Genomic DNA, 13,869 nt, shown 5'->3' with positions numbered 1-13,869 from the left:
GTGCTTCGGCTGTCCGGGACGTCTTCATGAGGATCGGCTCTTCGGCTCTCAGTGCTGTGTGTATGCACATGCTACATGTGAACATGTCAACTGAGCTTCATACTGGTTGGAGCAGCTAAGAGGATGTTTGTTTAATCCTCAAAAATTAAATAAAGTCTAAATGAAAAAAGGGAACCCTAGCAGCTGGATTATCTAGAACGATTTTTCTTTGCTAACACTGAAGCTTTAAGTAGGACCTCACCCATGCGGGCGGAGGGGAAGGACAGAGCACTGGGCTTTGGAAGGGTCCCCCGCCGACTTTCCTTCGTGGTCTGTACTGCCGCCATCAGAGCCAGCCCCGCAACCGAAAGGTGAGGGGGAGGGGCCCAAGAGGAGGGATTGCACCCTCCCCCCTCCCTCCCTTTGCCTATGGGCGCACAGTGGCTTAATCCAGCCCTGGCAACGTGTTTTTTTTTAGATAAATCTTTTTACTGAAAGTACACAGGATTCATTTTACATGCCATGTGCAAGTTTACAAGACTGATAATTCAACCCAATTACATGGACTTAAGTAACTCAAGCACCCTCTACCCCCCCCTATCCCTCAAGTCCCACCCGCACAGCCACTCACTAGAACATTAGGGGGGGGGGAAATCATCCCTAGTCCTAATCGTTTTGCAACAGCACCTTCCCCATCTAAAAGGCACTGAGCAGCAAACCTCCTCATCTATGACGTGAAGAAGGTACGCAGGCTTTTCCTTCTTAAAGGCCCCTTCCCTGGCTAAAAACTTTGCCATGATCAAGGCTTTGTAGCAAGGGGGGGGGGGGGTGGCACGAGTAAAGTTAGGGCTGAAAAACCTGAGCTAAAAATCGGAGTAAGAATCCACGGTGGGCTCAGCGCAGCTTATTACAGCCGCCTCAAGGCGTCCGGCGCCAAGGAAATCTTTCTTTAAACATCATTTCATATTTCTAGATGGCACTGCCGAGATGTGGTCAGACGAATAACTCCGCCGTCAACTCAGGCCAATGACGTAACTTGCAAGTCTCCAAACTTTACGCCAGGACTGCTGGGATGTTCACTCGTCCAAAGAGAAGGACCCAGTGTGCCCACTGCTCTTTTACACTTCATGCATGTTTCCCTCTGCAGGACGTTAAAGACAGTTTCCAGTGCCTAAACATTTCAGCGTTAGTCTAAAATGATTTACTTTCTAATCTATGCAGTCTGACATTCATTTTGAACCATGAATAGGACTTAAACAACGGTATTTTCTAGCGTGGATGCAGACATTTACAGCAAGTGCAAATGCTTGCAACGGATTCAACACACCCACAGGTATCTGCATGTGAGGGGCTGCCATGTACAGAAAGAGAGGCACAGCTCTGACAAGCTGTCAAGTCCGCTTCAGCTCACACTGCCATTTATTTATTTATGGAAAAGCTTTTCTATATTACCCATGCGGTTTACTAGTGTTACGTACATAATGAAAATTAACAATCAAAGGAATCTCTAATTAAAATGACAATAAGTAGACATTAAACTAAGCTTCAAACTAACAGCAGTACAAAATAAAGAAAACAAGACTAATAGCCTTTATGCCTGATTAGTAAATACTAATGAGCACAAATCGGTTTTAATAGCCTTTTTGAATTCCCTTGTGTTCATCAGCTGCCGAATTGAATTTGGTATCGAGTTCCATAATATGGATCCTGCCTCAGAGAAGGCTCGCTTTCTGGTTAGGTATTATCATTAGGTAAACATCAGGACGGAGTGAAACGAAATTTCAGGGGATTCTGCGTTCGCTCTAGCACGTTATATAGCAACCCTGGGGAATTACACAAAACCCGGATAGGATTCCACTCTCCTCAGCAGAGGTGGCTATAATGTGCTGCTCTCTGGAAAGAGGCCCCCAATCCTCCTGCCACAGGTTTCCTGTTTGACAAGAACACCCACGGGAGAAAGATTTGGGGCTACCATGTGGACTGCAAGCTCCTGCACTCTGTGCAGCCGTGCCAACACTGGATAAAGCCGTTATCAGGTGAGAAGTAAGACCCTAGCCATGTATACTCTGAAGGAGAGAAGCAAGGCAGGCATTCAATATTTATATCCCACAATCTTTAAACAAGTTAATCTAAGCGCATCACACCAAGGGTCCATCAAGCCCAGCATCCTGTGTCCAACAGAGGCCAAACCAGGCCATAAGAACCTGGCAAGTACCCAAACACTAAGAAGATCCCATGCTACTGATGCAATTAATAGCAGTGGCTATTCCCTAAGTAAACTTGATTAATAGCCATTAATGGACTTCTCCTCCAAGAACTTATCCAAACCTTTTTTGAACCCAGCTACACTAACTGCACTAACCACATCCTCTGGCAATGAATTCCAGAGCTTTATTGTGCGTTGAGTGAAAAAGAACTTTCTCTGATTAGTCTTAAATGTGCTACTTGCTAACTTCATGGAATGCCCCCTAGTCCTTCTATTATCTGAAAGTGTAAATAACCAAGTCACATCTACTCGTTCAAGACCTCTCATGATCTTAAAGACCTCTATCATATCCCCCCTCAGTCGTCTCTTCTCCAAGCTGAACAGCCCTAACCTCCTTCAGCCTTTCCTCATAGGGGAGCTGTTCCATTCCCCTTATCATTTTGGTTGCCCTTCTCTGTACCTTCTCCATCGCAATTATATCTTTTTTGAGATGTGGCGACCAGAATTGTACTCAGTATTCAAGGTGCGGTCTCACCATAGAGCGATATAGAGGCATTATGACATTTTCCGTTTTATTCACCATTCCCTTCCTCATAATTCCTAACATTGTTTTCTTTTTTGACTGCTGCAGTCAAACATTATTAAAACTCACAACAAATAAAACAAAATACACACGATGGACCTAAACAAATGCTTGCAGAATCAGACACGCTTTTAACCTCTTGCAAAGGAGTTTGTAATCAGACATTCCAGTGATTCAACGATATAAATAATGCTCAAAAGGTGGCCTTTTTCATTGGAAAGATGTTCTTGAACAAAAGGTGACGCTAGGAGGAGTAGAGCCAGGAGTTGTCCTAAAACGTACTTTATAGACCCGTGTGGCGAATGCATGGAATACGCAACAGTAAGGGAAAAACATTATCAAAATTCAGGAAAGCATGGGATAAACATGGAGGGATCCTTAGTGTCAGGCAAGGCTTGACCCTACGAGGTGCAGTACAAGGCCTTCCTGAGACTGAAGAGCCTGGCAGGAAGAGGGTACCTGAAGAATGAAGAGAAGGGGTGGAAGATCACCACCTTACTTTTCTGCCATATGGGCTACTGAAGGTCCTGACCAGCTGGCGCTTTAACACACGACTGCAGCGGGAGGAACAGGAAGTGATGTCAGGTGGAACGTGAATGCAAGTGCTGGGGGGCAAGGCTACTGCGGCTGCCCTGATTCAGCCCTAGGGAAGCAAGGGTAAAGCCAGAGATCAGGTAGGGTCTGTGGTATGGCAGTAGGTCTGGGTTTATCTGTTATCAATTGCTGCGCTATGCTAAAGAGTGAAAGCAAGAAACAGTCTAGCATATGTGACCAGAGAGATTACAGGAGGGAACAAGCAATGTAATAACAAGAACTAAGAGCAGAATAGTAAGCAGGAGCAAGTCAATAGAGGATTTTGTAAGTGGACTGAAAGACAGAGGGAGCCCAAAAACTATTTGAGTGACATAAAAAAAATCATAACCCCTAATCTCTTCTCAATGGATTTTTAAAAGGTGGATTTTACATTCAACGCGCATTTTGCTACCTTTATATTTGTTGCACAGCCATGCTCCACAATGTAGAGATCTGCTCCGTCCACTGCCAGGCGAGTCATGGTGTATTTCAGATCATCAGACGTTGGACAAGGCCCAGGGTAACAGGCAAGCTGGAGAGAGAAACAAAGGGAAGGGCAGACTGAGAGGCTTTCAGCGCCTACCTAAGGAATAAAGATCAGCAGCAGGGAGATGGGCGGTCAAACGCGGTGCTCGTGTGGCCATACAGCAACTCTACCCTGCGTTCCCCCCCTTCCAAATTTCTCCCTGCTGGCTTCATCGCCTCTCCCAATACTGATAACAGGCGCACTCAGAGAAGGAGCCATACACACTGTCTGCCTTCCCGCAGCGCGCACATCAGGGAAAGGAGACGCTGCCAAGGGGGCCGTGTGCTCAGCTCTTTTCTGGTCTGCAGTTGTTGCCACTTCTCTCTGCCCAGAAGCGACTGCGCCGATGCCACTCCTGCGCCGGGCGGCATGTCGGGAGATTCGGGAGGTCTAGCGGCCAGCCTGGGAGTCTCTGGAAATATTCAGGCCGCCTGGTAATTCAAGCGGCTCAAGGGGGTGACAAGTGAACCCTGCTGCCTTCTAGGCACTGCGCTATTATGCCCGGAAGCTTCTTTCATGCCTGCCTGTCTGCGTTCCACAAATAAGCAGGTTTGTAATGCAGCAGACAGTCTGGAGAGACTGGGCCTTGTTCAATAAAAACGGATTCCATCGCCAATGAATGGAGAAAGTGCTTTTTACGCACGTTCCATTAACTGCAACCCAGTCAGACCAGAAGCTGTTTGCCACAGGAGGAGGTCAGCTGAATGCAATTTTAAACAGAACAACATTCATTCTCCTGGCCATGATGCAGGTTTCTTTCGATACTATTTTTCATGGAGAATACACTGTGCTAACTGCTTAAGAAAAATAAATAAAAAAAGAATTAAACAAGAGAATACTTTACTGTATGGCCAGGTCTTGTCAAGTTAATCCTTCATGAATGCTGGCTATGTGCCAATAAGAGTTCAAGCATTACTATACCTTGGATTCACAGAAGCGGCGGTCGATGCCGTGCTGGCAGAGTACCACGGACTTGGGCCGCTCCAGCTGAAACTCATTGCAAACCACATGGAACTGGAACATCTGTCCCCATTCCAGCAGACAAGCCAGCTGCAAGCACAGAGGGAAACGGATGAGGGAGATTATCAGGAGAGGACGCCACTGCGGACGGGTCCTGCTGCTACCCAGGTCACTCACGCTGGGGCAGCAAAGCCCATCTCCATCCCAAACTGTCCTATGGCACGTTAGGGAAAGAGAAGCCTTTGCCATATAATTTAGCGTTATAGGAATCCAGTGTGCCAGCAATCTGTAGAAACGTCCAAGGTACACCCCACTCCTTCACAGGAAAGCATTGAACACCCATAAAGCTTTCAATTCATTTTAAGCAACTAGAGATGCAAGGGTCTGCGTGCGACACACGCATTTGTCACTGTGGAAGAGACTTTTTCTTTTACAGAATGGTATGAAGAATCAGAACATTACTATGAAACAATGAAACCATTTCTAGTCCTGTTTAAAATACTGTTACTGCTGCCCTTCAGTCCTTGAAAACACTCCCTAACAATATCTAAGTACTAACATTTATAAATCTACAGAACTGCACAATTACACTTCCTGCATACCACAGGCATCTCCCGCTTTCTGAGATACACAAAGATCTCAGTGAAATTTCAGAATCAGGAGGATGGATCTTTCTGCACTGCATTCTGGTTTGACATGTAAAAATATCTACCAGAATGCAAAGTTACTTATCTTGTCCCAGGTGCTCTTTGAAGACAGCAGCTCACTAGTTGTGCACGTGGATCATGTGTGACTGCACGTGGAACATGTGACTGCACGCGACACCGAATGGACAGAAACTTCCAGATCTCTCTGGAAAGGGCACAAGTATTTGATTGCTGAAAGATGGCAGTTTCCACGCCGCTGCAGCCTGGTGCCTCTCCTCAGTTCTATTATTCTGCTTTATCTGGGACAGAACTACTCCAGAGGGAAAGGGGGTGAGTGGGTTTGTCTCTTGAACCAAAATAGGGGGGGGGACCACAACAAAAAACACCATTGGGTGAGCAATATTTTGCCAGGGAGAACTCAGTTGCTTACCTGTAACAAGTGTTCTCCTAGGACAAGATGTTAGTCCTCACAGATGGGTGACATCATCAGATGACGCCCGGTGCAGAAAACTTATGTCAAGGTTTCTAGAAGCTTTGATTGGCACACTGTGCATGCCACTATCCACGCGTCCATGTGAGGTCCCCCTTCAGTCTCGTAACATAGCTGAAAATACGAGTAAAAAAATTGAACAACAAAACGCATGATAACCCTACTCCGTAGGGTGGCAGGTGGGTTTCCTGAGGACTAACATCCTGCTGTCCTAGAAGAACACCTGTTACAGGTAAGCAACTGTGCTTTTTCCTAGGACAAGCAGGATGGAAGTCCTCACAGATGGGTGACTACCAAGCTCCAGGTTGCTCCCAGCCACAACTAAGACCAACAGTCATAACAACAACTGCAGTGCTGGGGTCAGCAGGGAACGGCCTGGTTCCAAACCAGGGCCTTAGGTAGGAAAAGTTGGGTCTAAACCTGGAAGAGACTGCGAAGGACAGATTGGCCGAAGGCACTGTCCTGTTGACCATCCTTGTCCAAATAGCAGTGGGCAGCGAACATGTGTAGGGAACTCCATGTTGTTGCTCAGCAAATTTCAGCGACGGGGACCTCCCATAGTTGGGCTACCAACACTGCCAGGGCCCTCACAGAGTGAGCTTTGATTTGGCCTCCGAGCTGAAGGCCCGCTTTTGCATAGCGGGAGGCAATGCAGTCTGCCAACCAATTAGAGTCTGTTTACCCACCACAACTCCCAGCCTGTTGTTGAAAAATAGAAAAAGCTGAGTGGATTGCCTGTAAGCTGCTGTGCGTTCCAAATAGAAAAGCCAAAGCTCTTTTGCAATCCAAGGTATGAAGAGCCAGTTCCCCCGGATGGGAATGAGGGGCCTTGGAAAGAAGGTGGGCAAGATAATGGACTGATTGATGTGAAAGTCAGTCACAACCTTAGGCAGGAACTTGGGGTGCGTACGCAAGACCACACCATCATGAAAAAACTATGTGTATGGCAGGTACGTGACCAAGGCCTGAAGCTCACTGACTCTACGAGCCAAAGTGATCACCATTAGAAATATAACCTTCCAGGTAAGGAACTTTGGGTCGCAGGAGCATAGAGGCTCGAAGGACAACGCATGAGCCGTGCTAGGACAATGTTGAGGTCCCAGGTCATAACAGGAGGCCAAAGAGGGGGCTTCAGTTGAATCAGACACCCTCATAAAGTGACCCACTAAAGGCTGTACTGAGATGGGAGTGCCAGAGAAACCCCGATGGTACTCACTAACGGGACTGAGGTGAACCCTGACCAAGCTGGTCTGAAGCCCAGACTTGGAAAGGTGCCATAAACAGTCCAAAAACCTGGGGAGGGGGCATGTGAATGGATCTAAGCCATGCCCCTCACACCAGGCAGAGAACCTCTTCCATTTTGATCTGTAAGATTTCCTGGTGGAAGGCTTTCTAAAAGCCACCAGCACCTGGGAGATATTTTCCAAGAGGTGCAGGGGCTGAAGGACTAGGCGCTCAACATCCATGCCGTCAAGGCCAATGCTCTGAGGTTTAGATGGTGCAACAAGCCCTGGTTCTGAATGATCAGATAGGGTGCAATCCTCAGTCTGATGGGATCCCTGATTGAGAGATCCCAAAGAGGAGGGAACCAGACCTGCTGGGGCCAGTAGGGCACCACGAGTATCACAGTCCCCTGGTCCTGTTGAAGTTTTAGAAGAACCTTCAAGAGGAGCAGGAGAGGAGGATACGCATACAGGAGGCCCTTCCCCCAGTGAAGGGAGAAGGCATAAGAGGCCAGATGACCATCTCATGTGAACAGGGAGCAACAATTGCTAACCTTGCAGTTGTATGGAGAGGCGAAAAGGTCTACATCCAGGGTTCCCCACCAGTGAAAAATCTGGGCCGCCACCGGATTTAGGGACCACTCATGCGGCTGAAAAGAGAGGTTTAGACAATATGCCAGCACATTCATAGCCCCGGGTAGGTACGTCACCCGCAGCAACATCCCTTATGACAGGGCCCAGGCCCAGAGCTGCACCACCTCCTGACAGAGGAAGAATGACCCTGTGCCACCCTGTTTGTAGATATACCACATCACAACTTGCTTGTCCGTCTGAATCAGGACTTCCTTGTGTGACAACTGGTCCCGGGATGCCCAGAGGGCGTAACGAATCGCCTGAAGCTCTACGACGTTTATCTGGCAGAGAGCTTCCTGAGCAGTCCAGTGACCTTGTGTGCAGAGGCTGTTCCACATGGGCTCCCAGCCCTAAGGAGAGGCATCAGTAGCAAGGACTACTTGAGGCAGGGGCAGTTTGGAAGGGGATCCCCTGCTCCAAGTTGGAAAGATTCTCCCACCACGACAGAGATCCTCAGAGATAGTGTGATGGAGAGATGGGCCTCGAGGTCCTGGGATGCCTGCTGCCAATGGGACTGCATCATCCATTGCGCTCTGTGCATGCAAAGACGGGTTAGCAGAGTAACATGGACCGAAGCCACCATGTGGCCCAACAAGCGAAAAAGAAGGCAGGCACTTACATTCCGGCTGCTACGCACAAAAGTCACCAAACGACGTTAGGGAAAGGGCCCAGTCATGTGGAAAGAACACTTTCGCCTGTACCATGTCCAGCCTGGCTCCTATGAAGTCTAGTCTGGGAGACGGGCAGAGGTGAGATTTTGGGTAGTTGATAACAAAACCCAAGGACTGCAGCATCTGCATAGTCAGGGCAAAAGCATCCATTGCCCCCATGCATGAGTCACCATTGACTAACCAGTCGTCTAGGTATGGTAAGACGTGCACCGCATGGTGTCTGAGATGCGCAGCCACCATTGCCAGGCACTTGGTGAAGACTCAAGAGGCTGAGGCCAAACCAAAAGGTAGTACCCTGTACTGGTAGTGAGCCTTCCCCAATAGGAAGCACAGATACTTTCTGTGCCCAGGGAAGATTTCTGGCTCTTCCTCCTCCCAGTTCATGTGCCCCTGTTTTATTGTAACTTTTGTTCACTTTGTTCTCTTTTCGCCTACTGTTCATGTTGATGTTAATGTTTTTGCACCATTGTTTCTTGTAAACTGATATGATATGATTGGTATCATGAATGTATAAAAAAAGCCCTAAATAAATAAATAAATAAATAAATAAATAAATAAATAATAAATAAATAAGATGGCAATGTGGGTGTAGGCATCCTTGAGATTGAGGGAGCAGAGCTAGTCTTCTCTTTTGAAGAGTATCATCAGAATGCCAGAGAAACCATTTGAACTTTTCTCTTGCGAGAAATATGTTCAATGCCCTGAGGTCGAGAATGTGGCACAAACCCCTAGCCTATTCGGTATTAGGAAATACCTTAAATAGAACCCCCAGCCCTGCTGAGGGTCAGGAATGGGCTCCACTGTGCCTGCCGTGAGAAGGGCAGATAGTTCTGTCCAAAGTATGACCTGCTGGGCGGACGAACCCCATGATGGACATGGGGGAGTGTTCTCTGGAATCCTTCTGAAACTGAGACGGTTCTCCAGATGAACTATGGTGAGGACCCATTGGTCCAAAGTGATGGTTCCCCAGTGGTGGGCGAAGTAAAGAAGTCTGCATCCCACTGGGGGATCCAGTGCCAGAGGTATGTCCTGCTGACCCACGCTCCCAATCAAAAGCCTGTAGCCGGGGCCTGTTGGGGGACCGGCTGGGGCCTAGGTGCATGCTGCTGACGGGAACAGCCCCTGGAGCTAGCACGGGATGTGCAAGTCCGAGAGGCGGGGGGGGGGGGGGGTAATAATATTTCCACTGCTGGTAAAAGGACTTCCTTAAGCTGGGTCCTGGAAGATTCCTGGCAGAAGAGGGTGGGTCAGAAGCATTAGCGGAGAGTTGTTGGAGGGTTTTCGTGGTGATCCTTCAACTGAGCAACCGCATCTCTGACCTTATCCCCAAAAAGGTTATCACCCGTATATGGGAGGCCAGCCAGCTTCTCCTACACCTCCGGACAGAGGTTGGAAGCCCCCTAGCCAGGACCATCCTATAGGCGCCAATGCCCACTGCGGCCACACAGGCTGCTGTTTCAAAAACGTCATAAGTGTTTCCTGGCTTCCAGACCCAACTGGACAACAGCAGAAAGCAACTCCTGTTGCTGCTGGGGGAGGCTTTCTGCGAGTTCCTGGACCTGTTTCCACAGGTTTCAGTTGTACTGGGTCATGTACAACTGTAGGAGGCGATAGGGGTGATGAGCATAGTGGCCTGAAAAACCTTCCTACCCAAAGCATCCAGTTCCCTATGTTCCTGCCCTGGAGGGGCAGAGGCATGGGTGAGGGATCGCTTGGCCTTTTTGAGAGCGGACTCCACAACCAGACTGGTGAGGGAGATTCCGCCTCTCAAACCCTAATGATTGCTGCACCAGGTAGGTGGTATCCACCTTCCTATTCACTGGAGAGATGGAGATGACAAATTGGAGTACCTCCAACATCTTAAGTCACGCATCCTCCTCCATGAGAAGTTGGAAGGGGGATAGCTTCGGCCATGGCCCTAACAAACCCTGCAAGGAGAGGTCCTCCGGGGGAGGCTGACGCCTTTCCTCCGGTGGTGAAGGCTCTGAAAGGGGGTCATCTGAGATTTCGGATGAAGACTCTGAAGAGTCATCACCCCATGGGCCATAAGGGCCTTCTTCCTCACTGAGGCCCTGGGCTCTATGGGAATCTGTGGTCTCGCCGGTAACGGGGGAACCAAAGGCCACGAAAGGCCAGAGGAACCAGGTAAAGACTCCAAGAACTGAGGCTTCAGAGCCGTGGCATCAGCCATATCTTCCTCCTCGGAAGACCCAATAATGGGGATTGCTCCTGATGGAGGCATCAGTGGCCGCTGGGGCACCGAAGGCCCCTCAGGCACGGGCTACATCGGGAGGACGCCAGGAAGGACGCCCATATGCTCGAGCAGGGGTGCTAAAATAGATGACGGAGCTCCGGCATCAGCTGGGGACCAGTGGCGGAGGCAGCTCAACGCTCCACAGAGCTCGAAGCACTGCACTCTGAGGTCCAGCTCCTCCTGAAAGTCCGGTGAGGCCAGGACTGACGAAGGGGGGGGAAGAGGCATCACTGGTACTTCCTTGGTTCTCCGATGCCCAGCACAGACGTCAGTGGGGAGCGCGTGGGACTCTGAACCGGGCTGTGCGTCGATAGTGACCGGTGTCAATGCTTTCAAGATCTCCCATGGCGCTCGGCCCGGTCTTTCCCCGGTGCCGAGGAAGCAGAGGATCCGGAAGTCCTGGAAATCGGTGAGATCATGGAGGACAGATCACTGTTCCCTCTATCTTTAGCGGTCATTGATGGGGGAGTGGCAAGGACGACGACTCTCTACCTGGGTCTCATTTTTGGGTGAGTTTCCTCACTCCAAAGGACATCAAACCATCACAAGAGTGCACTGTTTTGTTCGTACGTCTCACTCTGAATGTCAAAGTGGCCCCTAACCCCTACACTAATACCTAAACCTCACCTCGAGTAACTAGGTGGGCCTCATATAGAGGTTTAAATACCTCCCTAGTATGAGGGCCTTATAGCTAGGCGCGCTCTCTCTTTCTCCCCCAGTGGTTATAAGTAGGAATATACAGCAGTTGTGGCACTTACCGCAAAGTGTGAAAAGTTATCGCACTCTGCAGTAATACCTATGTGAAGCGCTACGATAGCTTATTTATCGCAAAGTGCGCTATTACCATAAAATACGCCCCTCTTCCTATTGCATGCAATAGTTTGATGACTCTAGGCCTTAGACTGTAAGCCCTCAGGGGATAGGGAAATACCTACAGTACCTGCGTGTAATCCGCTTTGAAGTGCTGAAAAAAAAAGTGTGAAAAGTGGAATATAAAAATCTAAATAAAATAAGAAATTGCCATACTGGGTCAGATCAAGGGACCATCAAGCCCAGCATCCTGTTTCCAACTTGCCAGGCTACAAGAACCTGGCAAGTACCCAAACACTAAGAAGATCCCACGCTACTGATGCCAGTAGCATGGGTGAATCCCATGCTGCCTCAGGTCCAGCAAACCTCCTAACTGTAGATTGTTCACTATTCTTTCCTTTAGCAGAGTCTCCAATAATTTTCCCACCATCAAGGTGAGGCTAACTGGCCTGTAGTTTCCAGCCTCCTCTCTGCTCCCACTCTTCTCCAATCACTCTGCACCACTCCCGTTTCCAGAGATCTGTTGAAGAGCAGACCCACCAGCACATCTCTGAACTCCCTCATTATCGTGGGAGGGCCCCATGGCTTTGTCCACTTTCAGTTTTCCTAGTTCTTCCCATACATTCTCTTCTGGAAGCAGAGTTTCGGCTTCTCCACCCTTCCATTGTCTTGTTAACTAGCAACGATCCTTCTCCAGGGTCTTCTTTAGTGAACACAGAACTGAAGTATTTGTTTAATATTTCTGCCATTTCTTCGTCTCTCTCCACACATTAATCCTTTTCACCTTTCAATTTCACTTTACCACTTTGGTCCTTTCTCTGATGTATCTGAAAAATGTTTTGTCAACTTGCTTTACCTCTTTGGCAATCCTTCCTTCCACCTGATTTTTTGCTTTCTTAATTACTCTGTCTCCCTCAGTTTTACCAGATATTCTTCCTTGTGTTCCTCTTTTGGGCTCCTTTATATTTCTTGAATGCTGTTCTTTTTGTTTTATTTTTCAACCACCTCCTTTGAGAACCAGATCGGTTTCTTAATTCTCTTGCTTTTGTTTACTTTTCTCACATAGAATTGTTGCCTTTATAATTGCTCCTTTTAGTTTGGACCAATGTTGTTCGACCTCTCCCAGTCTTCTAGTTCTACCGCCAGGTACTTCCCCATTTCAACAAAGTCCGTATTTTTGAAATTCAAAACCTGGGTCTTCGTGTGACTTCTCTGTATCCTATTTGCAAATATCAAACCTTACTGTTTGATGATCACTGGTGCTGAGGTGGGCACTCAACCAGACATTAGAGATATTATCTCCATTAGTGAGCACTAAATCGAGTAGGGATGTGAATCGGGCTTCGGACGATTGAAAATATTGTACGATATTTTCAAAATCGTCAGAAATCGGGGGCTCTCCCAAAACGATAGGAAAACCCCACGATACTGTTCGAGGGGGGTTCTCTTATCGTTTTGGGGGAGGGCGGGAAAAACAGCACACAAAAATAACCCCTAAACCCACCCCAACCCTTTAAAACTAATCCCTTAGCTTCCCCCACCCTCCTGACCCCCCCTAAAACTTTTTACAGGTACCTGGTGGTCCAGTGGGGGTCCCGGGAGCGATCTCCCGCTCCCGGCCGTCAACTGCCACTAGTCAAAAATGGCGCCGATGGCCCTTTGCCCTTACCATGTGACAGGGTATCCGTGCCATTGGCCGGCCCCTGTCACATGGTAGGAGCACTGGATGGCCGCGCCATTTTTAAAGATGGGTGCCGGCCTTCCAGTGCTCCCTCCATGTGACAGGGGCCGGCCAATGGCACGGATACCCTGTCACATGGTAAGGGCAAAAGGCCATCGGCACCATTTTTATTAGTGCAGCCGACGGCCCGAGAGCGGGAGATCGCTCCCGGGACCCCCAGGTACCTTGTAAATGTTTTTTTTTTGGGGGGGGGGGGAGGTTGGGAGGGTGGGGGAAGCTAAGGGATTAGTTTTAAAGGGTCGGGGTGGGTTTTTTGTTTATCGGCTTGGGCGCAGCCGATAAACAAAACCGCAATCGGGCCGGACGAAAAAAACCCACGATGTGAATCTGAACCGGAATCCGAACCAATTCTGGTTCAGATTCACATCTCTAAAATAGAGTATAACTCCCTCCCTCGTGGGTTCCATTACCAATTGTTTGAACAGAGCCCCTTGCAGGGCATCTGCTATCTCTCTACTTCTGGTAGATTCTGCAGAAGGGATTCTCCAGTCTACGCCCGGCAGATTAAAATCTCCTACAATCAACACGTCTTCCCTTCTTTCCTACCTTTTGGATGTCTTCTACCAGATCTCT

General features: G+C 48.6%; 1 protein-coding gene across 1 annotated transcript in view; it reads right to left on the bottom strand.

Annotated features, from left to right (window-relative positions):
* KIAA1109 (KIAA1109 ortholog) overlaps window positions 1–13,869 on the bottom strand; it is a 590,259-nt gene that overhangs the window by 390,485 nt on the left and 185,905 nt on the right. Inside the window, 2 exon segments of the mRNA XM_029584454.1 lie at window positions 3,754–3,873; window positions 4,789–4,917. Coding sequence (XP_029440314.1) covers window positions 3,754–3,873; window positions 4,789–4,917 — 249 coding nt within the window.

Source organism: Rhinatrema bivittatum, chromosome 1 (genome assembly GCF_901001135.1).
Source record: "Rhinatrema bivittatum chromosome 1, aRhiBiv1.1, whole genome shotgun sequence".
NCBI lineage: Eukaryota > Metazoa > Chordata > Amphibia > Gymnophiona > Rhinatrematidae > Rhinatrema > Rhinatrema bivittatum.
This window is presented reverse-complemented; position numbering and strand designations above follow the sequence as displayed.